At 43.0% G+C, this 27,963-nt stretch overlaps 1 protein-coding gene across 1 annotated transcript; it reads left to right on the top strand.

Annotated features, from left to right (window-relative positions):
- DNAJC8 (DnaJ heat shock protein family (Hsp40) member C8) lies at positions 1-27,380 on the top strand. The gene is made up of 9 exons (XM_036747801.1): positions 1-99; positions 4,794-4,895; positions 14,387-14,443; positions 19,669-19,735; positions 20,671-20,765; positions 22,213-22,284; positions 23,242-23,333; positions 24,561-24,636; positions 26,574-27,380. Exons 1-9 carry the CDS (start codon positions 25-27, stop codon positions 26,694-26,696), a joined length of 759 nt encoding a protein of 252 aa, XP_036603696.1. The 5' UTR covers positions 1-24; the 3' UTR covers positions 26,697-27,380.
- Positions 27,381-27,963: the final 583 nt, after the last annotated feature.

The raw sequence follows: 27,963 nt of genomic DNA, 5'->3' as shown, positions 1-27,963 counted from the left end.
CACGTGGTGGCTGGGTTGGGGAAGATGGCGGCTTCGGGGGAAAGTGGGGCCTCGGGCGGCGGCAGCACCGAAGAGGCGTTTATGACCTTCTACAGCGAGGTGAGTCAGACAGCGGCCCCGGCAAAGGCGATGGCTGCTCCCGGAGCTAGGCCCGTGGCGGCAGTGACTGCAGTCCTGGCAGTCCAGCGAGGGCCCGAGGCCCGCTCGGGGTCCGCTGGCGGTGCCGGGCCTGGCGTCGCCGCCTCCCTCCCGGGCCTGGGGCCCACCCTCTCCGGCTCCCCCTTTCCCCCTCCAGCTCCTTCCCCGGCTTCCCTCCGCCCTTCTCGGCACTCTCCCTCTTCTCCCAGAGTCTCCCTTTCTGTCCTCTCTCGGGTTCTTCCCCCCAGTCTTCTCTCTCTGGGTCCCTGCTCCCTCCCTCTTCCCGCTTCTTGTTACCCCGCTCCCTCCCTCCTGTTGCCTTCCCCTTCCTCCCTCCTCATGCTGCTGCCCTTTGCTTTCTGTTGCCCCCTTTTCTCCGGCTGCCCACATTCCTTCCTCCTGTTGCTCTCCTCCCTTTCTCCCAGCTGTTGTCCCCCATCTTCCCTCCCGCTGCCCCCCCCTTCTCATGCTGCTGTTCATTCCCTCTTGCTCCCCTCTTTTTTGTTATTCCCACTCCTCATCCTGCCCCTCTACCCCTTGGTCCCTCCTCTTGCTGTGGGGAGCAGCTCCTACATGGTATTAGTCCCTCCCCTTCCCCCAGATCTCGGGAAGCCCCTCAACCACTTCCACCTGAAAGCAGGGGTCTCGGGCTGGAGGTTGGGGAGCAGCGCCTCAGGCTGAGGCCCTTGGGTTTCCCACAAGCCCTCTAGCACCCCCATTCACCTTGTTTTGGCAGAGGAGGAAGGAACAATAACAGCAGATGCCCGGGAAGAGCTTTATGGCAATGGAATCCCTAGGCTTGTACCTAGAGTAGAACGTCAGTTTCTTGTGGGCAAGGTGTGTCTGCTTGTCTTTATATTCCCAGCATTTAGTTCAGTGCCTGGCACGTGGTAAGGCCACTTATGTTGATTGGTTGATCTCATTTGACGCTCTCAGGTGCTCTGAATTTTACAGATGAGGAAACTGAAGCTTAAGAGGTAAAGTGACTTGCCCAGGGTTCAACTCATAGACGTCTAGGGCGCAATTCGAACCCAGTTCTTCCTGACTGTAGGTTCAGAGCTCTGTCTCCTACTCTAGGGGTTCTCAGAAACCTGATGTCCCTGAACTTTTTAAATTTTGTTTTACGCGATTACTTTATTCTTAGAAGGGGGGGGTGGGTGCTGCACAGGCTTCACCAATCTACCCCAAGGATCCAAAATAAAAGAAGTTAAGAGTCCCAGTGTTACCCCAAGTTTGCGGAGGTTGTTGGGGTATTTTTTGGGAGGGAGCGGGAGGAATTTGACCTCCAGTCCTTTGCCTTCACTCTATATTAACAGATTATGTTATAGCTCCCTTTTTGTAGTGGGGGTGGGGTGCAGCCTGCCAACACAATGTCTCAGTTTTAGATCTGAAAGATACTATTTGACCCAATCCCCTCATTTCATTTCCCTCCTATGGAGGGAACTTATTACCAAATCACTGTAAGTTTTTTGAATTTTTTTCTCTGCCCTAAAAGAAGAAAAGTTCAGAGTCCCTTAGACCTGTCTCCTCAGAATTGAATGAAACATTTTTTTAGTACCAGTCATCCTACAAAGGTTAAGAATTCTCCTTGAAATTCAGTTCCATATTTCAGAGAACAGAATTCCTAACACTGTACTAACTTGTGTCAATGTTTCTGTGAGATTGGCTGTGTTATAATCTTCCTCCTGTTTTACAGAAAAGGAAACAGACTAAATAAGTGCAAGTGATTTTTTTCAAAGGCCCATAGGCAGTGGGTGTTTTTTTAATTCATTTCAGCTGTTTCCCATGTCCTGCGCTTACTACCCAGCAATCTTTCTACAGCCCTCTTTGCCTCCCCAGCTCTGATATCCTTGAGGCTTGCTTCCTCAATTACAAATACTGGCTCCTGGTGTAAGGAGTTTTTGTAAGAGAGGAGGGGAGTGGGCATATTCCTGCAGCAGGAGAGAAGGAAAGGTAGAGGTTTGGAGGCCACAGTGGAGATTAAACCCATTAAAATTACTTGGGAGAAATTGTTTCCATGGCATTTGACTTTGGTATGGTATCATTGAATTCCAGAGGAACAGTTGAAAGAGAAGCAGTGTATAGAGATGGAGAAGACTTGGGCTCAAATCCCAGTGCTTTTCCTTCCTACCTGTATGACCTTGTTCACCTCTCTGGTCATAGATTTCTTTTCTGTAAAGTGAAGGGATTGGACTAGATTGAGGGCTTTTAATAGCAGATGAATGTCAAGGGGTTTGTGAACTTGGATAGGGGAAATAACTACATCTTTATTTTCACTAACCTCTAACAGAATGTACTATTTCCTTCAGTAATTTGAAAAACTTTATTGTGAGGAGGGGTCCGTGTTAGAAAAAAAATGTTAAGAACCCTTTGTCTAGGTGCTTTCTAAGGTACCTTCTAACTCAAAATTCTGTGAAGTGACTTAGCCTTATCTCAAATGGGAGGCAGGATAGTGTATAGTGTGCTGGTGTTGGAGTGAGCTGAACTGAGTTCAAATCTTATTACCATTACATCTGTAATTCAAATTACTTAACCAGCCTCTGCTTCCTCCCCTTAAAAAAATGGAGGGGTTTGACTAAAGGATCTTTGAAATTGATTCCAGCTCTAAATTCTATTCCTTTAAGAGTGACTTTGACTTAAGGAGCAGAATTACTCTGGAGACACCAAACATAGTTTTCCTTCACTTTCTCAAGCATTCTTTTTTAACCTAAAAGGGTACTCTGGCCTTGGTGCTGAGTTTTATTTTATCTGCTCAATGGGACTTGATTATCTAAGCATTGACTGGAAAAATAGCACCCCATACTTTTATGAACTGGATAGGAAAGATCCTCCATGTTCATCAGGATTTCATGTTCCTGAGGTCCTTTTCATCTAGGTTTTGCAGAGGGTTGAGATGATAAATAACATATAGCTTTAGAACACTTCTCCAGGTAGGCTACAGAGTTCTGTCTCTGAGGATGTGTTTCATGGAAGGGGTGTTTCACAGAATGACTTGGCAGTTGCTTTCCAATACATTTCTGATACTGAGTCCTCTGACTTCCAGTCTAGCACTTTATTCTTTACCCTGGGCTTCTTCCTTTATTGAATGTTTCCTGAAACCATAGCTCTTCTGATAAAGCCTTTAAAAAAAAGTCATTTGATCCCCACAACAACCTGGTAAGGTAAGAATTATAAGTATTATCTCCATTTATAAATGTAGTCCCCCAAGATGGTAAGTAACTTAGAGAATGTTACACAATGAGTAAATGTCATTGGGTTTTTGAACACAAGTCTCTCTCTTGTTTTTTTTTTAAAATTTTTTTGGAGGGGGGGAGGCCGGGCAATTGGGTTTAAGTGACTTGCCCAAGGTCACACAGCTAGTAAGTGTGTCGGGGTCTGAGGTCGGATTTGAACTCAGGTCCTCCTGACTCCAGGGCCAGTGCTCTACTCACTGTGCCACCTAGCTGCCCCACACAGGCATCTCTTGACTTAAAGTCTAGGACGGTATCTACCTCTGTCCTTTTTCTCTGTCTCTATTTGTTTATTTTTTTATTTCATAAAAATTCTGAATTTAAATTGCAAAAAACTAACTTTTCCATTTACAAAATAGAACAGAAGAGAATTGCATGTGAAATCAAGAATCTATGTGCATTTTGCTGCTTAAGTAATAGTTAATGATAAATTCAGCGTATTCAATTCAAAGTTGTCCTGCTTGTTTGTTTCCTTCTAAATTGGCTTCTCTTCTGTGCATTCAATGCTTCAATGAACCTCTCTTCATTTTTCCTTTTTGACACCACCATTGCTAGTTCCCTTTCCTCTGATGCCAATCTTCTGTCCAGTGAGGAAAAAAAAGAAAACCAATCCCTTTAAGAGATAAGCATAGTTAAGCAAATAATCACACATGTTTACCAAAATAATTACGCATGTTTACAGTGTCCAAAAACTGTATGTCTTGTATCCATCACCTTCCCTCAGGAGCTGTTTCTCATATAGTTGCATGCTTCCTCACAAATCCTCTGGACTTGTTGATCATGGCATTGAACAATTCTTAAGTCTTTCAGAGTTGTTTTTCTTTACAGTGTAATTACTATATAAATTGTTCTCCTAGTTTTGCTTACTGCGCTGTTCATTATTTTGCACATCTTACCAGGTTTCTCCGAAACCATCTGTCATAATTTCTTATTTCTAAATAACATTCCATTCCATTTGTATACTATAAGTTGTTGGTGATTCTTCAGTTAATGGGCACCTCCCTCCATTTTTCATTTCTTTGCTCCGACAAGAAGAGCTGCTAATAACTATTTTTGTATAGATGGTACTTACCTTCTTTCTTTATTGAGGTATAGGCTTAGTAGTGGTATCGCTGTGTCTCCAGTACAAATTATATTATACCATATTGTCTCTGTCGAGATATGCTAGTTGCATAACTAACTTTATTGTAGTTGACCTAACTCTAATATTTAGCCCCATAGTTATAGGGAAGTCACTTCAACTCTTTGAACTTCAAGATCCTCATCTATAAAGTATAAATAGTCATATTTAAAATACTATGTTGTGAGGAAAGGGCTTTTTATAAACATTGATTTGCAGTCTAGATATTATTGTAAAAGATTAAAATATTTGTTTCACTTAATGAATTTAGCTAATGAAATTTCTTTTTCTTTCCCTTATTCCAGGTGAAGCAAATAGAAAAAAGAGATTCTGTTTTAACGTCAAAAAATCAGATTGAAAGACTGACCCGGCCTGGATCATCTTATTTTAACTTGAACCCATTTGAGGTGAGTTTGTCTTCTAATTGTTGGGGTAGTCCTGGTCTGTTTTTTCATCACTCCCTCACATCAAGTCCTTTCACAGAAGAGCATACAGATGATTTATTTTGTAAGTGGAGTTTTGAAAACCCAATTTGACTTGTTTCAAGAGCGGATGGTATTAGATCAGGAGATGCTTGTCATTCAACTTGGGTGGCTTGGTTGAAGGCCATACTCTGAAATCCCAGGTTCCTTTCTTTTAGTATTTGCCACTATTTTCATCAGTGTATAGTTATCCCTTCTGCATCGTGACTTTCCCCATTGTGGTTTCAATATATTATGGGTTGGCATAAGAAATTAATTATGGGAATTTTTTGAGAATTTTGCGGAAGCTGCAGATGACACATGTAGGCCATCAGATGACATGGAAAAATTTAGAAACTCCGAAATGTATAAAATATATGTATGGTATTGTATAATATCAATATATTTTATTTCTTAATACCATAATTTAGACTTATTTGGTACAAAGAGAGGGCTGAAAAATTTTACGTGAATTTTCTAGATGGTAAGGGCATCATACCCTTAACCCCTGCAATGTGGAAGAGATAACTATATTCATCCTGCAATTGAGATGTTTCCCTAATGTCTTTATTGTTCTGCTTATTTAATAAAATTTAATGTCATTTTATACGGGTTAGATTTTTAAAAAATGTTTTAGGAGAACTACTTCTGTGGTTCTCATGTTATATTTTTATTGGGGAGGGGTGGGGTATAAATGACATTATATATGATTAATGTTTTGTTCTGCAATTACCTACATGGAGATAATAATTCAAATCATGGGAGGAGATAGAATCCTTAAGGAGTATTGTCATACAGTTTTTATGCTATCTGTGAATTTACCAAAAAGAATTATAGCTGATATTTATATTCAGGGAGAGAGTGTACAGAGGAAGAAAAGACTTGGAGGAGAACCTTGGGGAACATCCATGTTTAAGGTTTAGGAGAAAGGTGAAGATCCAGGAGTAGATAAAGAGAGAGAGGTTGAGAATCATGAGGCAACAACGTTATCGAAGCCAGTGGATAGGAAAGGTCCCAAGAAGGGGTAGGGGGATGGAGTAGAAATTCATTGTGTCATACGCTGAGGAGGATGGGGGCAGGAAAAAAACTATTTGATGTGGTGGTCATTAGTGACTTTGGAGAGAATTATTTGTGTTAGTGGTGGGGAGGGAAGCTCCCAAGGGGTTGAGGTCTTAGGCTGCCTGAAATAAGATGATCCAAGCGAGGTCAGTCTTTCAATCTCATTCTTTGATGTTAAAATGGAATCTCTTTGTTACACCTAGAATAAGGGAAAGAAACTTCCTTGGCTAAATTCATAGGTGAAACATGTATTTTAATCTTTTACAATAATAATATCTAGACTGCAAATCAATTTTTATAAAAAGCCCTTACCTTACAACATAGTAGTTTAAATATGATTGCTTATACTTTATAGATGAGAATCTTGAAGGTCAGAGAGTTAAAGAGACTTCTTCATTGCCACAAGGTTATTAAGTATTAGAGTCAGGTCAGCTAAGATAAAATTAGTGATGTGCCCAGTGTATCCCCTGGAGATACAGAGTGGTATAATAGACTGTGTAAGTAAAAGGAGAATCTAGATGAGGGTCACAGGCACGGCTGGGTCACTGCTGGCATTATGGGAAGGAGCACCCACATCAGCAAAGTTACAGATGTGTTGAACGCTTGGACATTGTCTTAAGTGAGAGTAGTGATAGCCTTGCTGTCACCTGCCTTGTGTATGCCAGGGCTGGAGCATTGCTTTAGAGATGGTGGTAAGCTGGATAGCAGCTGACATGGTGCTAGTGTCTTGAGATCATGCTGTAGTAGCTTCATTTGCAGGAATTGGAGCTGATTATCTTAGAGAAGAGAAGACTTTGGGTGGGGGGAGAGACATGATAACTGTCTTCAAATATTTGAAGGTCTCAGGTGGGAGAAATACAGGATTTGTTCTACTTGGCCCTAGTGGACAGTGAGAACCATTGGATGGAAGCTTGCAAAGTAGCAGATCCAGGATAGACGTCCAAAAGTGTATTGGACTTCCTCTTGAGGTAGTGGGTTCCCCTTTGCTAGCATTTTCTAAGCAAAGGCTGGAGGACATCTCGGACATGTTATAAATGGGACTCTGTTTTATGTATGGCTTATTCTACGGGGAAGCTGAAGTTCCTTCAACTCCTAGGTTGTGATTATAATGAGTGATGGGTGGTAAGTCAGTCAGCAACCATAGGTTACTTTTTCTAGGAGTTTGGCAGAAAGGAGAAGAGAGAAAAGACAGCAGATTATTAGGGGCTCATGAGGTCAAGGCCACTTGCTTTCACTGTGACTACTTCTTACAGACTTTATCAACTACAGTCTGTCACATGGACCAAAAATCCTTAAAATGCAGGCAGAGACTGGGCCAGAAGATTTGTGTGGTCTATAGTTACACATAGGTGTGTGTTAAAAATTTGCTGGGAAAACTTAGAACATACAGCCTGGATATGGTTGGGCAATAGTTTTCTCTTTGTATATAAAGCACAGGATTCCTTTAATCTTTGTGCAGTGCTTACTGGGGTGTACCACACATTAGAGGGACTTAAAATATTTGACTTGAGATATCCCTGACCTAGACAACACAAGACATTTAAGACATCCTGTAAAACTGTTCTTTATTATTATTCTGCATGTAGAATTATGGAAATGTTGGGGGACTGAGGTCCCTGGGTGGGGAGTTGAGGGGGAGGTATGAGAGATGAAGGAAATGAGGCTGTGAGTAGGGAGGGGATTCATTCATGGTTAGAAACAATTTTTATTTACATCTCTGATACTGAGTCCTCTGATTTCCAGTCTAGCGCTTTATTCTTTACCCTGGACTTCTTCCTTTATTGAATGTTCCCTGAAACCATAGCTCTTCTGATAAAGCCTTTAAAAAAAAGTTTTGATACTTTTTGTTTTTTCACTAGTCATTTCCAGATAAACCTTCCCTTATGATAGTGAAAAATAGTGAAGCAAAACTGACCATGTATACAATATCCCACATCCATATTCTCTCCGCCCACTTCCCTCCTCGCTTCTCTGCCAGAAGGAATGAAGTGTATTATATCTTTTTGGGGGTTAAGATTGGTCATGACAGTTATTTAAAGTTTGGTTTCTCTTCCTTTACATTATTATAGTCAGTGATATTTTTAGTCAGTGTAATTTTTAAAATGTTTCTTTTAAAAAATAGATTTTATTTAGTGTAGTTAATCTTTATGTCATCTAGATTTCTTTCTGTATTCCTCCCCTTCCTGGACAGCCATCCCTTATAACAGAATTTTTTAAAAGAAAGAAGAGAAAAATTCAATTAAATCACTCAATACGTTGAAAAATATTTGACCTTTTCCATGTACCCCACTCTTTGCAGAGGGGGAGTGGGGGATGGTGTATTATCTCTTATTTGGGGGCCAAGCTTGTTCCTTAAGATTTTACAACCTTTGGTTTTTATTGTTCTGTGGTTGCTCTTTCCATTTATGTTGTGGTAGTCTTTTTGTATATTGTTTTTGTGGCTCTGCTTACTTTTCATCAGTTCATGTAAGTCTTTTCATGCTTCTCTGTATTTATCATGTTTGTCCTTTCTTACAGTAGAGTAATATTCCATCACATTCATGTACTACAGTTTGTTTAGCCATTCTCCAGTCAGTTGTTTCTGATTCTTTGCTACCACAAAAAAAATTGCTATAAATGTTTTGGTACATATAGAGCTTTTTTTTTTTTTTAATCAGAGACCTCCATTCCTAGTAGTGTAATCCCTGTGAGCATTTCAGTTACTTTATTTACATTTATATTACTTTATTTGCTTTCCAGAATGGATTTACCACTTCATAGTTCCGTCAAAAATGCATTTGTGTACTTAGCTTTCCATGAGTGCTCTATCATTGACTGCCCCATCTTTTTCCATCTTTCCCAGTTTGCTGTCACCAGTCTAATCTGAATGGTTGACTTTTTCCTGTTTGGGATCATAGGTGCTCTATAAATAAATGTTTATTGGCTTGAATTGAAATTGAGTTATCATGGGGGTTTACATATTTTGGATTCCATCCCATTCATCTTTAGACATGAACCCCAAGTTTCAGAATCTTACAGAATCATATAATTAGAATTGGAAGGAACCCAAGAAGTGAGTTCATCCAACAGACTTCACCAGGACCCTTTGTATTTCACTGTTGACAGTCATCCAGACTTTAAAGTGGAGAGGCAGAGCCAAGGTGATAATGGTGTTGTTATTCATTCATTTCAGTTGTATCTGATTCTTCGTGACTCCTTTGGGGCAGAGATATTGGAGTGGTTTTCCATTTCCTTCTCCAGCTCCTTTTACAGATGAGGAAACTGAGGCAACCGGGATGAAGTGACTTTCCCAGGGTCACACAGTTAGTAAGCATCTGAGGGCAGATTTGAACTCAGGAAGATGAGTCTTCCAGACTCTAGGCCTGGCACTCTATCCACTGCATCACCTAGCTGCCTCAAGACGGTGGAATATCAGGAAAAAGGACAGCAAGCTTGCTCATACCACCTCCAGCTTTTCCAGGTACATTTAAAAAGTGCACCAGACTGAATCCTGATTGGGAAATCTAGAGGGGAGAAATCACAGTGAATCATTTTTCCAGCTCAAGTCAGCATAGGGAGACAGACTAAAATCTCTGGAGACCGGTGACAGTTCAGCCAGGATCACCCCATGCAGAGCATCCATCACAGGGAGAGGCTGAGAGCCAGGGCAAGACAAGGTCCGAGATCCAGCATAGAGGGCCCTTCCCTGGTGTAGGGTGCAGGAACAGGTGCCAACTGGTGGCTTTACTGTTCACTTCCCAGTTCCAGGTCACAGATCCAGGGTGGATTGAGGAGAGGACCTTCCTGCCAGGGTGATATTCCAGGGTTGCAGGCCCTAGGCTGTATCATGAGCAAGAAGCAAGTTCAGAAGCAGTCAGCAGCTGTGTGGCTCAGATCCCAGGAGTAGAGCGGGGTCTAAGTTCCAGTTCCCAGCCCTGTCTGAAGCCTGTGGAGGAATAACCAAGGCAGGAATCCCAGGCCAAAGGGAATCCTACAGTTCCTATAGTTCCATCACTGAACCAACAGTGCTTTCCAGATGTCCAAATGAGGTAAGCCCACAGGCGTGTTGCTCAGACCCAAACCCAGATTAGGAAATTGCAGAGTTCAGATCTAGGGGGAAGTGATTAGACTTGCCTTGGATCAGACCACTTGGGAGCACTGAAAGTTTTCATGACCCCAGCTTGAGCTGTCCCTGAAATTCTGGAATAACACAGTACTTAATACCCAAAGAAAGTAACTGAGAGAGCAACCTAGCATCCCTTCCAGAAACACCAGCTTTAATATCGAGTCCAGAGTTAAGAAGTAGCCTGGGAGAATGGGCAAACAAAAAAAAGATCCTACAGTAAAAAGCTATTATGCTGATGAGGATGCTTAAGACTTGAACCCAGAAGAAGAGAATGACTCCAAAACATTTACAAGCAAAATCTTGAAGAAAAACACTGCTGGGGCACAAATTCAACTAGGATTCACGGAAGAGATGAAACAAGAGTTTAGAAAGTTTAAAATGTTTTCATAAATGAAATGAGCGTTCTAGAGGAAAAAATTGGAAAAGAAATGAGAGCTATAGAAGAAAGAATTGGAAAGGGAATCAAGAGGTACCAAATGGTGCCTAAGCGACAAACTACCTGAAAATTAGAATGGAACAAATGGAAGCTAATGATTCTATGATATAACCAGAAATATTAAAGTTTAAAAGTATGAAGAAATAGAAGAAAATATAAGGTAATTCATACATAGCAAAAACAACTGACCTGGAAAATAGACCAAGGAGAGAAAATTTTAAGAATCATTGGACTACTTGAATGCATGACATCCCCCTCCCCGCCCCAAAAAAAAGCCTAGACGTCATATTTCAAGAAATCCCAAAAGAAAACTGGCCAGATCTTTTAGAATCAGAGGGCAAAGTGGCATAGGAAAAAAAAAATCCTCTTATCACTTCCTGAAAGAAAACCCAAAATGAAAACTTCCAGGAACATCATAGCGAAATCCAGAGCTTTCAGGTCAAAGAAAAAAATACTTCAAGCATTCAGAAAGAAAGGATTCAAGTACAGAGGAGCCACAGTCAGGATCACACATGATTTAGCAGACACCACTGTGAAGGAGCAAAGAGCATGGAATATGATATTCCAAAAGGCAAAGGTTCTAGGCTTACAACCAAGAATAATTTACCCAGCAAAACTGAATATAATCCTACAGGGGAAAAAATAGACCTTTCATGAAATAGAGGATTGCCACATATTTCTGATGAAATGACCAGAGGTATATAGGACCTTTGAAGTGTAAACACAGGAGTTAAGAGAAACATAATAAGTTAAACATAAGTGAACAGTCTTAAAGAATTAAAACAAGGACAAACTGTTTACATTCTAACGTGGAGAGATGATACATGTCCCTTCTGAACCCTATTATCATTAGGGTTTATAGAGAGAGAGAGCCTAGGAGTGATTCTGTTGGTTTTGCTGATCTTAAGAATAGAAAGGGAGAGGAAGGGGAATGCACAAGGGGGAGGAGGAAAGGGAGAGGAAGGTGAGGGAAAATTATCTTACTTAATCGGGGTGCACAAATAGAAGTCTGTACAAACAAGGAGGAAAGGGTAGGGGGTTGGCTGACATTTGAACCTCACTCATTTTAACTGGTCAGACGAGGAAAGAATATACACGTATTTGGGTGCATAGGTACATTTCATTAAATAGGGATACAGGAGGGAGAGGGGAACAAGGAGAGTAGATTAAAGGCAGGAATAATTCTAAACAAAACAAACTCTTAAGGATGTACAAACATATAGCCCTTTTTGAGGTTGCAAAGAGTTAGAAACTACGGGGGTGCCCATCAGTTGGAGAATGGCTAAAGAAGTTCTTGTTTATAAATGTGATGGAATACTGTTGTACTCTTAAGAAATAATGAAGGCTATGGTTTCAGGGAAACCTGGGGAGACTTGTTAAGAATTTCCGTAGTAAGAAATGAGCTGGTTGAACCAGAATAGTTTATATACATTTGACAGTATTGTAAAGACTTAGAAATTCTGATCAGTATAATGACCATAGAGGACTAATGATGAAACATGCTATACACCTCCTAATGGAGAGGTGAGAGATTTAGTTCAGAGGGAGACTATTTTAAAAATATGGCTAATGTGGAAATTTATTTGACTATACAGTGTTTGTGATGGGAGTTTTGTTTTTCTTTCTCAGTATTTTCAAAGCTTGAAAAAAAAATTTACTTTAACACAACAAAACAAGTAGTCTTTCAGTCTGGTCTTGGAAAAGCTCATGGGACACCCACTGCTTATTCTCCATAGATCATCTTTCTGAATGTCAGAGTACCTTTCTTTGGCCTTAAATTTTTATATCATTAAAGAGTCCTTTTTTTTCTTGGAAAAAAATTTTATGACCATTTTATGACTAGATGGACTCTAATTTGCCCTGGTAATGTTACATTGTAATTCATTTATATAGCTCTGTGTGGTTTACAAAGTACTTTCTCTGCAACAGCTGTGGTAGGTAGATACTAAGAGTAGAATTCCTGTTTTACATTTCAGAAAACTGAAGCTCAGAAATGTCCAGAGGCATTGCTTTTAGTCGCACAGCTAAAGTCGGAGCTGAGATATGACTCAGTGCCCTTTCCATTATACCCCATTGCCTCTGGAGACTATTGTCATAATCTTTAGTTCTTTTAAAAAAATTGTAAACGTGTTTTATTGATGTTTTTACATCAGGGTCATTTCTCAAAATCTAAACTGTCTCCAAATTGAACTCTCCCTTGTAACAAGGAAAACAGCTCAATAAAAACACCAGTGATATCTGATAGTGATAACGTTATCAGATAATGGACGTAAGCTTCTGCCTTAGCCATGTCACACCTTTCTGCTGATAGGCGGGGTCCCTTGAGGGGCCCTTGGGGGCTTGTCTTTGTGTTAGTCATTTTTGTGTTGGCTTCCTGGTTTTCCAGCTTGTTAGTTGATGATTTCCCTAGATCACTGATTTCCCTGTGCATCCTTTTGTCGCCCGGGCCTGTCCCTTCATTCCTTCGCTCAGCTCTGGCTCAGGAGATAACTGTTCTGTGATCTGGCACATCCGTGCTTTCTGAACTTGCGTGTTTGCCTCTCCCTTTCTCTGTCAGAGGTCCTCGCCTTCTTTCAGACAGGCTGTGCTTTGTTAGGACACGGGCCCATCATGGCCATCTAGTTGATGTTGACAGTGGTGATGCTGCATCCCGCCCCCCTTCCTATGCTCCATGTTCCCTGGCCTGCAGCAGTGCCTGCTATTGGAGGAAGCCTTGCTAGGAGTAGGAGAGTAGGTACATGCCAGTGCTCTGTCAGGGATACGGTCTCTGGTGGAAGCTGGGGAAGTTTTGCAGAGTCTTCATTATCCCTTTTTTTATCCCTTTCCTTTCCTCATTCCATAACTGTTATTTCCTTTCCTTCTCTGACTCATTCCCCATGTGACTTCCTTTGCTCCCATAAAAACTAGTCCTCTCTCATAGGCCTAAAGTATCCTGGTACAGACCTAAGGTCTGCCTCTTACTATCTCTTTGGCCTTGGGTCCATCCTTTATCTTGTCTTGGCCTCAGTTTTCTCATCTGTAAAAATTGGGGCTTGGACTGATGATCTCTGAGGTGCTGTCTGACTGTCCCTGTGGTCCTGCGACTCTCCGCGTGGAGGGAGCCTGCCTCTCCTTCACCCAAGTGCCACCTTCCTTCTGATCCTTTATCGTCCAGTGCTATTTCTGGGCCTGGAGGATGAGGTACCCACCAGGGCTCTGCTGAAGATGTTTGGCTGCACAGCAGAAATCTTCCTTATTCAACCTTGACCCTTTTGGTAATGTTGATCATCATTCACTTTGGTGGACGTTTTTTGATCCTCACAAAATTGTTGGTGAGGGAAACTAAGGAAACTAAAGTTCACAAGGGCAGGATTTGCACTGTCTGGATCTTTGGTTTGGAATAACCAGACCAATGTGCTGGTTAGACACTCAGCCACAACTGCTGCTGTCTTCACTCCTGAAGTGAAGCCTTGAGGTTCAGTCCCAGCCCTTGGCCTGATTGGTGTTGGCATGCTGGGGTGGGAGTTGGGGTTTTAGTGATGCCCAAGAACACATCTCTCCATTTGCACAGCTGCTTAAACATCTACAGGGTAGAAGAATTTTTCTGTATCGATGGAGGAAGGGGAAAAAAAGGAACATTGAGAGGGTTGGAAGCCAGGCTCTGCGTACAAGGTGAGTGCCTTCTGGTAAAATGAGCCACTGGAGGACTGTAGAAATGACCTAGGAGAAAGGGTAGCTGCGGCCTGGTTGGGTTCCCCCACTGATCAATTTGCTCAGAGAAACCCACATGGTAATGAACTTCTTATTTTTGGAAATCCTTTTTTGTTGCTTTAACCTCATCATTGTTGGTGCTTATAGGTTCTCCAGATAGACCCCGAAGTGACAGATGAAGAAATCAAGAAGCGGTTCAGGCAGGTAAGCCACCATTATGTGCTGTCAGTGGCACATGAGATCTAGACTAGAGTCCCAGATGCATGGCACAGCCCTGTTTGCAGTGATGGGCTTAGGGATGCATCACTTCAGGTTGTGTTTGAGCTCTTGTGAAGCCAAGATATGAGCATCTGAAAGCCTCATCAGTTCTTCACCTTAAGCAGTGATGTTCATAACCCTTTACCCCTTCAGCTGAAAGGTTTACACTGAAGTTATTAGAGCCACAAAGGACTCAAGGTTTCCTTGTGGTTGAACATCAAAGTGGAAGTGTGCCTGTTGAAAAAAATCTATATACTGTACCATGTGTTTTAGACTCACATCTTCCAGAAACAATTTTCTTTTCTTTTTTTTTTTTTTTTGGAGGGAGGAAGGCAGGACAATTAGGGTTGAGTGACTTGCCCAAAGTCACACAGCTAGTAAGTGTGTCAAGTGTCTGAAGCCAGATTTGAGCTCAGGGCCTCCTAACTCCAGGGCTGGTGCTCTACTCACTGCGCCACCTAGCTGCCCCTTCCAGAAACAATTTTATTTAACTTAAGATTAATCTGAAATCTAAGCATTTTTACCTGGGAGAGAGAAAGGTTCAAACTGTCCTGGTCCCCTGTGCCTCAGATGTGACCGCCCCAAGACAGTTTTAGGTAACATTTAGAGGAAGCCTGAAGAAGAAGAATCCCAATATGTAGAAATGCAGGTTGGGTTAATGTTCCAGAATAGTTAGGCCATCAAGTCACCATACCATTCCCTCCTGGACTTTTCTCCTCAAGAGATCAATGGGAGATCAGTATTGGGGATCTTTACTGATTAGGAGCCAACAAAGGTGCCTCCCTTTTGTTGGAATAAAGGGCACTTCCCTTTGGTGGGTTCTAGTGCCGAACACTTCTGGACTTGGGAGGTGAAGATCTTCTCTGGACATGAGTTCAGTTTGGGGTATCACCTTTAATCCAGTTTTCTGAGGAAAGCTATTTCCTAAAAGGGAGAAGTCTGAGAAGAGTGTTTTTTAGTCCAGAGAAGTATTATTTCTTAATTCCAGTGTTATTAAGAAGGTTTTTAAAAATATTCTTCCATATTTCAAATGTGATTTTTTTTTCCAAGTTTTCTCCCTTTCTTAATCCTCCCTCTTGCTTGTATCCTTTACCAGTGTAAGTGAAAGGACTAGACAGCGTTCCTTAATAGGTGCTCTAGGGAAGGCCTTCAGGAAAGGATATGGATATTGTACATATCCACATAAATGTTAGTATCTGTATTATATAGGAAATATTTATGTATGTATGTGTATATGTTATAGATGTAGGAAATATTTGTGCGTGTGTGTGTGTGAGCACCTTATGGAAAGCTATCTAGTCCTCCTTTCACTTATCCTTTTGGTCACTCATTCTCATACACAGTTGCTCTTACAGGTATAGGTATGGCTTTTCAGATCATTTTACAGAAATTCTGAGCCTCCTGATTAGTTATGGTTATCTCATCATTGTCTTCTTTAGACTGAATAATCTTATTCCGTCTAACCTCTTCTTGAAAATTCATTTTTCAATCTCTTTAACACATCTTCTCCTGGACACTTTCCAACTTCTTCCTAAGTGCATCCAGTACTTTCAGAAAGGCCTGACCAACACACTGCATTTCCCAGCTCTTAGGTGTCATGTTCCAGGTTTCATTCTTGCTTTTTTAATATGTTGCTGACTCACTCATTTTATGATTAAGCCAAACTTTTTCCTTGGAGCCCACTCAGTTATTTCCCATTTTGTGTGTCTGTGTGTGTGTTTTCCTTCCTAAGTGGTCCATTCTGTCCTTGTTTTCAAACCCAGCACTTTGTTAAACTTGCACTTCTTTTTTTCCCCCCATAATAAACATTTTTATTTGGCACAAAAGCAGTATAACCTGAAATGTAGACCCCAGGGAGGTCAGCACATAGGAAGGAGTCAGATGATTGAAATCCTAGGTCAGAAAGACTAAAAGATCAGAAAGAGAGAGGGAGAGGTTCATTGTCAAAACCAGTGCTGGTTTTAAGTACCAGTTAAGATTAATGGGCACAATGTTAAGATTAATGGGCACAATGTTAAGATGAACTTGCTGACTACCTTATGGTAAACTAAGGTCTAGGGAAGTGAAAATCTTGGAAGGAGGGAAATGTCAATCATGTCTCAATAAATCTATAGTTGCTGTTGGTTGTAAACATAATTCCTACTGTCTTTGACTTTAGTGAGGAAAATGTCAGATTACTATTACTAGTTTTTAAAAATTTATTTTTTATTACCAAAAATAAAAAATAAAAAGATTACTATTATTTTTTCTCTGATTTTTGCTGTATCTGATGTTTGTGGTTGAACTCATAGCCTAATCACTAAACAAGCAGAATAGTTACTGGATATGATTCTCTTCAGGCATTTTTTACATCGGGCAAATACAGCTATGTAGTTAAGAGGGTTTCTGTATTTATAAGGTTGTAATTATGACAAATTAAAAGTGAGTAATAGTGTTCATGGAAAACTACTTTGGAATAGCAAATGAAAGAAGCAAATTACTGTAGAGATCATATTTTTCATACTTCTAGAATATTTCAGCTGGGGCCTTTGCAAACTTCATTGTTTTAGAATAAACAAATTACACCTGTGACCAAAATGAACAATATACCCTATAGAACTTGGGACAAGAGGTTATTTGCATTCCACCATCACCCTAAAGTAAAACATATTTGAAAATATTGGGTCCTGGCTTTCCGGCAGGCCTGAACAATATTGCCTTTAATTCCAGAGAGGGTCTTTTTATTTGTCCCGTACGCATTGGGAAGACTCCTTCTCAGAAAGCGTAATAGCAGGAAGGACTTGCACAAGCAAGAATGACCGAGAATGATGTTTAGGCTCTTCTTTTGATCCTGGCTTTCAGGTTTTTCCAGTGAGATATTTCACATTGTTTTATACTTTTCCCATTCTTTTGGTTTTGTTTTACTATTTCTTGATTTCTCATAAAGTCATTAGCTTCCATTTGCTCAATTCTAATTTTTAAGGGATTTTTTTCCTTCAGTGAGCTTTTGTACTTCTTTTTGGTTAATTCTGCTTTTTAAGGAGTTTTTTTTTTTCTTTAGTGAATTTTTGTGCCTCTTTTCCTGTTTGGCCAGTTCTGCTTTTTAAGGCATTCCTGTCCTCATTGGTTTTTTTTTTTTTGGGGGGGGGGACCTCATTTGCCTTTTGCCCTAGTCTTTTTTTTTTTTTAACAGTTAAAGAAAAAGAAAGTTTATTAAATATTAACATATTGGGTAGTCTTAAACCACACCATTTGTGGCACTCATTTTGAGAGGTAGGCCAGATTGAATCTGCTGAGCTAGATTGAATCTAAGCCCAGTCTGTTTTTTTAAGATGTTATTTTCTTCAGTGTTTTTTGTGTCTACTTTACTGAGCTGTCGATTCATTTTTCTTGATTTTCTTGCATTACTCTCATTTTTCTTCCCAATTTTTCCTCTAACTCTCTTCCTTGATTTTTTAAATACTTTTTGACCTCTTCCATGGCCTGAGACCAATTCGTATTTTATTTAGAAGCTTTGGATGTAGAAGCTTTGACTTTTTTACCTTCTTCTGACTGTGTGTTTTGGTCTTCCTCGTCACCATAGTAATTTTCTTTGGTCAGAATTTTTTTCTGTTGTCGACTCATTTTCCCAGCCTATTTCTTGACTTTTAACTCTTTTTTTAAAGTAGGTCTTTGCTTCCCAAGTAGCAGGTGCACTGTCCCAAGCCTCAGGGGTTTTGTGCAGCTGTTTTCAGAGATACTTCTAGGGAACTGTAAGTTTTCAGTTCTTCGAAGGTGGTGTGATTTTAGGAGAGGTGTGTTTACTACTTTCCTGGCTTGTGTTCTGGTCTGTGAGTGACCACAAGCACTCTTTTCTGCCCTGGCACTGTGAGGAGGGTCCCCAATCCACTGTGGCCACAAGCTCTGGTGTGCTAGTACACCTTGCCCTGGAACTGCCACCTAGGGCTGTGACTCGGATCAGAGTATGGACAAAGCAACACTCCGGCCTCGGTGCTCTGTAATCTCCTTCTGACCAGTTGTTTGACCCCCTTACTGTCTGTGGGCCAAGAGCTCCAGAAGCAGCTCCTGCCGCTGCTGATTCAGTGGCTCTAAGGCCTGCTTCTGGTTTGCTGGGGCTGTGCTGGCACAGCCTGCACTGGACTGTGCTCCATTCTCATCCAAGTGTGACAGACCTTTCCTGCTGACCTTCTAAGTTATCTTTGGCTGGAAAATTATTTCACTCCATCCTTTTATGTTCTGCTGCTCCAGGAGTTGTTTTATGGCATAACTTAAAGGTGTTTGGAGGGGTTTTGAGGTGTGCTTAGGCATGTCACTGCCTCTTCTCCAACATCCTGGCTGTGCCCCGACTTGGGCTTCTTTTTGCCTGACCGTTTCGTTTCTCAATTGCTGTTTTTATTCAAAGATGTTGGCAGTTTCCATTTAAAAGGTGCGTGCTCAAGCCGTTACTCAGAATAGCAGGAGCAGTGGCTAACCTTCATATAAGCACTCTCTCCTTGGCTCTAGGTCTCTGTTACCAGCTGCCTGGTGGACATGTCAGGCCAGATGTGCCATGGGCTTCTCATGCGTAACACAGGCAAAATAGCTCTCAGTAGCTAATTTCCTTCCCTGAACTTCCTGTTACTGATTCCTATTGATGACACCGCAGTCTTCCCAGTCACCTAGGTCCTCCAATCCTGGTGTCATTCCTGACACCTCATCGTGTGACCAATCTTGCCATTTCTAACTCCATATATATTTGGCATCCAGCTCCCTCTCTCCACCCACAGACCACCACCTTGTTCAGGCCATACTGCTTCCCACCAGGACATTTGCAGGACATTGCACTCCCCTATTCACTAAATTCCAGTAGCTCCGTACATTAGGAGTAGGGGAGTGATATGGACAGACCTGGGTCTTGGGAAAATCGCCCTGCTTAGCAGTCTCTGGGAGCTTTTGGTTCCCTTTGCAGCCTGCCAGGTAGCTAGTGCAAGTGCTAGTCACCCTATTTTACAGACAAAGAAATTGAGGCTCCAAGCAGGCCCCACACCTGGTAAGGGATAGCACTAAGACAAGAATGCAGGACTTGTGCTTTAGTGTGTTTTCCTGTCCTGGGGCCTTGGGCTTCAGACCTCCCTTGTGCTGGGGGCATGCTGCCAGGGAGGCTTAGTGGGTGTTTGGCTGGATCTGGTGACCTCTTCCCCTTGTCGTTGTAGTTATCCATATTGGTGCATCCTGACAAGAACCAAGATGACGCAGAGAGAGCACAGAAGGCTTTTGAAGGTATTTGTGGCCCCTGCCCACCCTGGGCAGCCGAGTGAGATCTCTGCCTTTGAAGGAGAGAGCTGTCAGTCACACGCCAGCATTGCCTCACACTCTGGGCAGCACTCGCAGAACTTGTGATGGGTGGTTCCTTTGTTCACCTGCACCATTTCATACCAGGCTTCTCAGGGGGCTTTTTGTCTTCCCTTGCTTCTCCCATTTCTCTCCATTTGTTGTCCCTCAGGATGCCATCATCTTCAGAGGTGGAAGGTGGCTGTTGTCAGAGAGGCCCTATTTTTAGTATTTTCTGGTTACAAAACCCTTTCTTCACAATCTGTCAGGGAGCTGGGGAGTACAAGTGTTACAGACCCATTTCACAGATCAGCCAACAGGCTCAGAAGTCACATACCTAAGAAGTATCAGAACTGAACCCCAGTTCTGACCCTCAATCTTTCTATTACTATAAGATCCAGATCTTTATCTTTGCTTAGCGTTTCCTGAGCCCATAAGCCCTATGCCATAAAAATAATTATACTTCTCATTAGGCAACGTAGCTCAGTGGGTTTCCAGATCTGTCTTTGTGTCATTGTCACCTCTGTTTTGCTGAGGGGAAACCTGAACCTTGAGGAAGTCAGGTCAGGTTCTGTGGGCCTGGGCCTGGATCTAGGGCTGTTTTCCAGACAGCGTGGTGACTGCTGCCTCACTGCCCCATTCCCTCTTCTGGGGGTGTGAGCATTACTGCGGCAATTCCAGATTTGTAGCTTTCTGCCTTACATTTGTATATCGTCTGAGGAATTCAGGGAACGCAGTGTGATATTGGCATGTTCTTCAGTCACTTTAACAGCACTTGGGTAAACCATGAAAATAGACTTGCTTCTGGCCACAGAAGTCCAGACTTTGCTGAGACTTCAGAGGGTGTTAGCAAACCTTTTAATTTTATACTCTTTTTGCACTAGCGGTTGACAAAGCCTACAAGCTCCTCCTGGATCAGGAGCAGAAGAAGAGAGCCCTAGATGTCATTCAAGCAGGAAAAGAGTACGTGGAGCATACCGTGAGTGTCCTGGGATTCTGGTGGCCTGACGGGCCTTGTGCACAGGAGAAGGGGGCAGCTGAGGTGGGGAACAAATGTCAGCAGATGCCAAGACCACTGTATTTATCTCTTCCTTCTTCCATCCATGGTCATGAACAGCTTCTCTACATCCTAGGCTGTCTGATGCCATGCTGGAGCAGAGGGAGAGGGGTGGCTGTAACTGTGCTCACTCAGCCACTTTTTCTGATGGCCGGTAGCCTTCCACCACACATTTCCCCCATATATCAACCCATTCTGCAAGACCACATGGGAGGTATCCCCCACCATGGGTCAAATGGAATGGCCCCTTTCCTTCACTGGCTGCCATATCCAGAGACTGGAGCTGGGACTTGAGGACAGCTATTTCCTAAAAGGAGTTAGAGTAGTGTTGTGTACACTGAGACATTCATAGATAATTTTGAGGTTTTTTTCCCCTTGACTCTATGACACCTTTGAATAGTGGGAAATGATATGATTTCTTTGTGTAATTTTTAATCTGCTTGGGAATGTTCCATGTGTCAGAAATGACCAGGGACCTTTTATTTCAGATGTCATCATTTGAAAGAGTTCAGGTAGATATGATCTCTTTCTGGAAGAACCTTAGTTGACCATCTGAAATAAAGATTTATAACCAACCATAGTGAATGTTTTTTTAATGTGTGAGTAAGCAGATATACATGGGCAGTGGTACCCAGGAGAAGTAACTTCCATGGCAGTTAATAGTCTCGAAGAGGGATTTTCCTCCTGTGCGCCTCGTAGGGATTCAGGCAGTGAGAATAAATTTCCTTTACTGGCCCTTGTGACTGGCATTCCATAGACTGATAGAAATACCTTTGGGCAGCCTTTCCAGCCTGTTGGGATACCTGAATGGGAGAGCTGCAAGACTTCTCTCTAGTGACCACCAGAGGGCACCATTGCTAATTTCTGTTGGCTGACTGTTCTTTGGTAAATAACAGCATTCTTGAGGGGATGAGTGCATTGACTTGGTTTGGAGCTGAAGGTTTATTTTGGTTTTAGGGGAAGAAGTAGCAGGAATAACATTGTGCTTGATGTTGGTTTGAGAAGGTTTTAAAGCCCAGTATTGTTTTTATACAGATGGTTGTTGGGACTCCCGTAGTATCACTACTTCTGGTTGCTGCCGTTGCCGGTGCCCTGAGGGATTTGCCTCTAATGCTTTTCTCTTTCCGAATCCCGGCTGCCCTCTGAAAAAGAGGGAGTGGTAGACCCAGCAGTGACGTGGCACTTACCTGTTTTATGTCACTGATGGGCCCTGGGACATTGGGCTCTGCAGTATTGAGGGCTGGTCCTTTGCTGACCCTACAAGGGCTAGACTGGAAGGAGAAGAAAGACACTCTCCACTTTCCTTCATTCTGTCCTATGACTTGTGTCAGCTGCTTTTGTCTTCTTTTAACAAGACCCCTATTTTTAGGTAAAAGAGCGAAAAAAACAGCTAAAGAAAGAGGGGAAGCCTACAAATGTGGAAGAAGATGACCCCGAATTGGTGAGTTTTAGAAAGAAATGCACGTGTCTCCAAAGTTACATAGAATTGGCAAGTCCTGCCTGTGCTGTGATTGGCCACGGTGGTGGTGAGACCCTGCTCTAGCCCTCTTACCATCACACCATTCTGGCCTGGATAGAATCAATATTTTGGAGAACTGGGAAACAGATTTTTTCCTGCTCCCTTGCCCTCTTTCTGTTTTCTCTTTATGTTGCTGTCTGCTTTTTTTTGGATTCACTAAGTATACAAACTCTGCTCTTGAGAGACAATAGATGGGAGAAATCGAAGGGGGAGACAAGGCAGTGGTTTCCCTGTCACATGCTGCTGATATTTGTTATCTGTATAGCTATGCCATCCCATGGATGTGATGTCACATTAAGAACCCTGGAAATGTGGAGTCTGGGGTTCACCTTTTGGCTGTCTCTGGGCGATTTTACTAGGTTTTCTGTGTTATCTTATGCCTCCTCTTCCCTATTAGATCGTAAGCTTCCTTAGGGCAGATTTGCCATATTTCCTAGGTTTACCATAGTGCCCTGTGCCTATCACTTCTTGTGAAAGGAATGATTGTGGGCCAGGCTTTTCCTCTGACCTCTTTGGATGTTTCTCTTTCTCTGTTTATAATGTCATTTAGAACCCCTAACCTGATGATGTGAAGATACATTTATCTTTGAAGGTACTTAGACTTTTTGGAAGCCAGGTGCTTCCCTGTGGGCCCCAAGTGTGTGGGAGGAGCGGGTGAGTGTCTGCATGTGAGGAAGGGTCTGTTCTTTCTCCTGAATGCCCTGTGTCTGAGCAGGCAAGTCAGGTGCCTCCCTGGCACCAACAGGCTTTCTGGGGGAACTAGCATCAGAAAGGCTTTGCTTTGTTTTAGAAGTTAAAATTTCCTGATTTTATTTAATCTGCTTTTCCCTTGGACTTAATGCAGTAGTTGAGTTCTCTTACATTCTTATTTTCTTATAGTTCAAACAGGCAGTTTACAAACAGACAATGAAGCTTTTTGCTGAATTGGAGATTAAGAGGAAAGAGAGAGAAGCAAAAGAAATGCATGAAAGGTAAGGTTGATGGCATCAGGTTAAACCCTATCTGGGAAGCTAGACTCCTTTGTATTGGTTTTGTTTGTATTGCCTAATAAATAAGTTCTGCCTGCTTACTTTCTTTCAAATGAACAAAATGATGGTTTATGAGGGTTGGATTCTCATTTGAATCTTTCTGAAGATGTAGAAGGTGTGTGTGTGTGTGTGTGTGTAAAAAGAACACTGGGTGGGGGAGGAGCTCACGTTCAGCCCTAGCTGTGTGACCCGTCCCTTTAGTACCTGCCATGCAAGGTTGTTGTAAAGCCTGGCGAGTAGTAGGTGCTTAATAAATTCTTTTTGATTGATAGAGAATTAATAAATCCTTTCTGAATTTTATCCCTCGTGGCCCATCTTAATTGTCCTTGCCTCCTGAAGGCTTTCCTTGATTTTTTGTCTTCCTTCCTCTGAGCTTCTATAACACTTTGTTTATTCTTCTCTCAAGACCATTATCATAGTAGGCCTTGGAGTGTGAGTGATCGATGCAAGTGAAGCTTGGCTAGAGCTGCTACTATGAAAATATAAACAGTAGTGTTCTCATTTTACAAATGAGACCCCTTAGCCTCAAAGGGTCAGAAGGACTGCCCACAGTCAGCCAGGGCATCCCAGGTGCTTTCGAGAGCAATGTAAGCAGGCTTTCCAAAGACTGTGCTGCCCGTTCTTTCTGCAGCCTAGAATGGAAGCCATGAAATCTGCACCTGGCTCCTTTGGTCAGTATGTTCTATAGCCTAATGAAAGTTATTTTATACACTCAATTACTTTCTTCCAGAGTTTCATTTTTCTATAAAATTATTAGAGCTCGATGGTTTTCCATGTTTGTAGATATGTGGTGACACAATTGTTTGGTCTGGGTTCTGACCTCCTCTATGGTCTGAAATTAATCTGTTCCCTGCTTTTCCCTCCTATTTAGAAGGGGTATGATTGGCTCTCCTTGCCTCATCATGATGTGGAGAAGAGGAGTGGTATTTGGTAGAGGGCTTTGAGCATTTTGGGAACTCTCTTGCATCAGGATGTTAGTAACTTGTTTTATGGACCCATCTCATGGGAGAAACACTGTGGCCTCCTTCCTGCTCAGCGAGGCTGGAGAATCATGGCTGTTCATTTTGGGGTGCCTGGGAGTCTCCCATTGTTTATGTTCTGAGGCCAGTGTTGAGCTCTGTCTTCACTGGTCTTTATGTTCCAAGCATCATGCTTTGGCTTTCCTTCTAGGAAGCGACAAAGAGAAGAAGAGATTGAAGCACAAGAAAAAGCAAAGAGAGAAAGAGAGTGGCAGAAAAACTTTGAGGTAAAATTCAGATGGATCATGCGGGCAGACTGCCAGAGCAGGAAGAGATGTGCCCAGGGCACCGTAGCACCTCATGGCAGAGCTGGGTCTAGGCTCCACATCTCCTGCCTGCCTCCCGGCCCAGCTTTTCTGCTGTAATTTTTTTTTACTGTGTTAGCTTTTGAGTTAAGTGACTCATCTGGGGTCAAGGAAAGATTAGTAGCCAGGTCTTCCAGTTCTTAATATATTTCTGGTGTTCAGAATTCTTCAGAAAACAGCTCACAGTGCCTCCTTTTGAAGGCTTTTCCTGGAACTTCACACTCATCTCACCCCCCACCCCCTACCCCCTGTCAGAAGTGAGCTTTGCTTCCTCTTTGCCTCCCGTAAGACTTTTGTAGATGATTCTATCTACCCTGTGCTGTAGTTATTTGTGGAAGAGATGGTTAACAAAAGAGCCTCCCTTGGGGTGACTCTGGAGGGGAAGTCCTCTTCCTGTTCCCCAGAGGCCCAGATTGTCCCCTGCATGAACTCTGGGTCATGGGGGCCCCATCCCCACTTTCTCAGGTACCTCTTCCATTTCTGCCTTCACTGTGTTGGAGCCCAAAGACATCGTCTCAGTCTTCCTGATCTTGACCTGACTAGAAGCAGGTCTAAAGGGATCTGGCCTTTATGAAACAATAAGAGGTTTGGCAGAGGTGACCTTTAAAGTCTTTCCCATTTCTAACATCCATGCTCTGATGTTCTGTGTGCATAAGCGCCACGCCCCGCCCCCCCCCCCCCAATACATTTTCTGTTGTGTTAGGGAGAGCTGGGCAGCAGTAGCTTGCATGCAGATAGACATGGGAATAATCACTGTCCCCCCTCTCCCCCGCCCAGGTTTTGGGACAAGCCCTGCTAGAGGCTCCTGGTCATGTCTCCTGAGCTCTCTGTGCGTCAGGCTCGTCAGCCTGGGCCCCTGAACCAGAAGTGCCTTCATCCCCTGTGTATTCAAATCAGACTGGTTTGAGGCCCACCTCAGGCGGTTACTTAGGTTACACGTTTGGGGCCAGTCCCATATAGTTTGTACATTGTCTCATGTGGCTCTTTCCCATGTGTCAGTCTTGTCTCACCAACAAGACGATGAATTCCTCAGTGGCAAGGGCAGGGTTCTAGCACGGTGTGCTAGGTATACAGTGAATACTTTTTGTCTTCCTATCCCCTTCTCAAACTCTCATTTCTGGTAGTGTGGGTCACCAGGGCAAGGGAACAGCATGTCATGGCACCTTGGACAAATGCACCTGGCCAAGATGAAGGGGGTTTTCAAGAGAAGGCAGTGGAAATGACAGCACGTGGTGCTGAGAGGAGCTGGGGGCACAGCTGAATCCTAAAAGTAACTCATGTTTAGATAGTGCTTTCTTGTTTAACAAAGCAGTTTCCCTTCAGTATTTCCGTGAGGGTAGTGTAGATGCTGTCCTCATTTCATATATGCAGAAATAGGCCCCGAGGTGAAGGACAGGTGGGAGCTGGCTATTTTCCTGGTTCCACGTACAGCATGGCAGACAGAGGCATGACTTGGGACTATTTGCAACAGATTCCCCTTTGACATGTTCAGGGTGTGCACTAGATTCTAAAGGATTCTAAGGATTCTAGAGGAGGATAGCAGCTGCCTCAGGCTTCTGATTGGGAGCACTTGGCCAAAACAACCTTGTTGCCACCTGTGCTTCAGCAGATCTTTTCTAACACCACTCTGTTGTTCTCCATTCCACCTGTATCTTCTGTTCTTTGGGAGATAGGGTCTGGGAAGCTGGGCCATCTTGGGCTCTTGCTTATACCCCTGTGGATGGCTGGGCCATGGGGACATGGCTTCTTTCTTTGGGTAGAGCAGGACCCCTAGCCCCTTGGATTGGAGTCATTGGCCCCACAGGTAAAGCTCTTCCTTTTGTTGCCAGCCGTCTGATTCTAAAACTCTTTGTACTCAGGAAAGTCGAGATGGGCGTGTGGACAGTTGGCGAAATTTCCAGGCAAACACGAAGGGAAAAAAGGAGAAGAAAAATCGGACCTTCCTGAGGCCACCCAAAGTAAAAATGGAGCAGCGCGAGTGATGTCTGGGGCTGCAGCAACAGAACCTTTCCCTCCCTCTGCTCTCCTCCCCTTCCTGCTTTGAAGGACTCATCCCTCACATAGAATAGTATTGGCTTTTTAGTCCATTGGTTTTCAGTATAATTTAATATTGATCAGAGTAATTCTTTTGTACATGGAAACAAAGGGCCTGGTTTAATAGCAGCTTGGCCCAGTCCCCACCACCACCGCCACTGTCGAAGGCGTGGGAGGGGGAGGGCACCGCCCACCTCTGTTGCTGTTTGTAATTTAATGTTTTGTACTTCACTGAATTGTGACCTTTATGAACTTCATGTAGTGTGTGGAAATCATCTCATTAAACCAATTGTTTAAAGTGGTGTTTGGTGACTTAGGAGAAGTCATCCCTTCCTTCCAATGCCCATTCCTGGGTGAGCATCCAACCGAAGCCCAGCCTGTATTTTGTGGTTGGATGGTGAAGGAAGCAGTGTCTGGGGGAGTGGTCATCTCACGCCCAGCTCCTGCTGTCTGTGCTCAGAACCAGCCCTGGCCCCTGTGTGGCTGACATGGTGTCAAGATCAGAGCCGCCATCACCTGCTTGATTTCCAAAGAGCTTCTGCCCTCTTCCATCTAGCGCAACTCTGTCCTAGCTTGTTTGCCTTTAGTTAGTGGCTATTCTGTATGTATAATAAATTTTTCTACCAAAACCACTGGTGCGTTCTCCCTTAGCCATTATTTCAAAGGTCTTTCTCTTTCGGGCCTGTCCATGCCTGCTCTGAGCCAGCTTGGGGTGTGGTACCTTTGTCTTCCAGGGTGGCAAATCACTTGTCAACAAATTTTGCACCTGTGAATGATTAGAAAATTAGACTAATGTTTATGTATATACTTCAGCTCTCAGTTGAAATGAAAAATAAGATTGCCATGACTTCCAGCGTGTGTTCCATCTTGTAGCCTGCAGAGGCTGTTGACCTTTGACCCTTGACTAGGCCCTGGTGGTTGGGCGGACCTCGACAATCTTGGTCCTTCCTTCCTCTCTTTACTGCTCTCCTACCATTAGCTAGGGAAATGTGGGAGGGAGGAAAAGTGAATTAGCCCCACCCATTCTTGGTCACGGGTACTGGGGGCTGGAGCTGCTATGGACAGAGCAGTGTCCCTGGGCACCCCTGAGGGACAGGCATGTCAGCTGTTCATTGGGCTGCTGGGGTGAGAAAGAGAACTGGGGTTGGCTCCGTGCTCATACTTGAGGAGGCAGTTTGGGGGACCATTGCTACGGGAAAAGGTATATTTATATCT

This window comes from Trichosurus vulpecula, chromosome 2 (genome assembly GCF_011100635.1).
Source record: "Trichosurus vulpecula isolate mTriVul1 chromosome 2, mTriVul1.pri, whole genome shotgun sequence".
NCBI lineage: Eukaryota > Metazoa > Chordata > Mammalia > Diprotodontia > Phalangeridae > Trichosurus > Trichosurus vulpecula.
The sequence above is the reverse complement of the archived record's forward strand: the minus strand, read 5'-3'. Positions and strand labels throughout refer to the sequence as shown.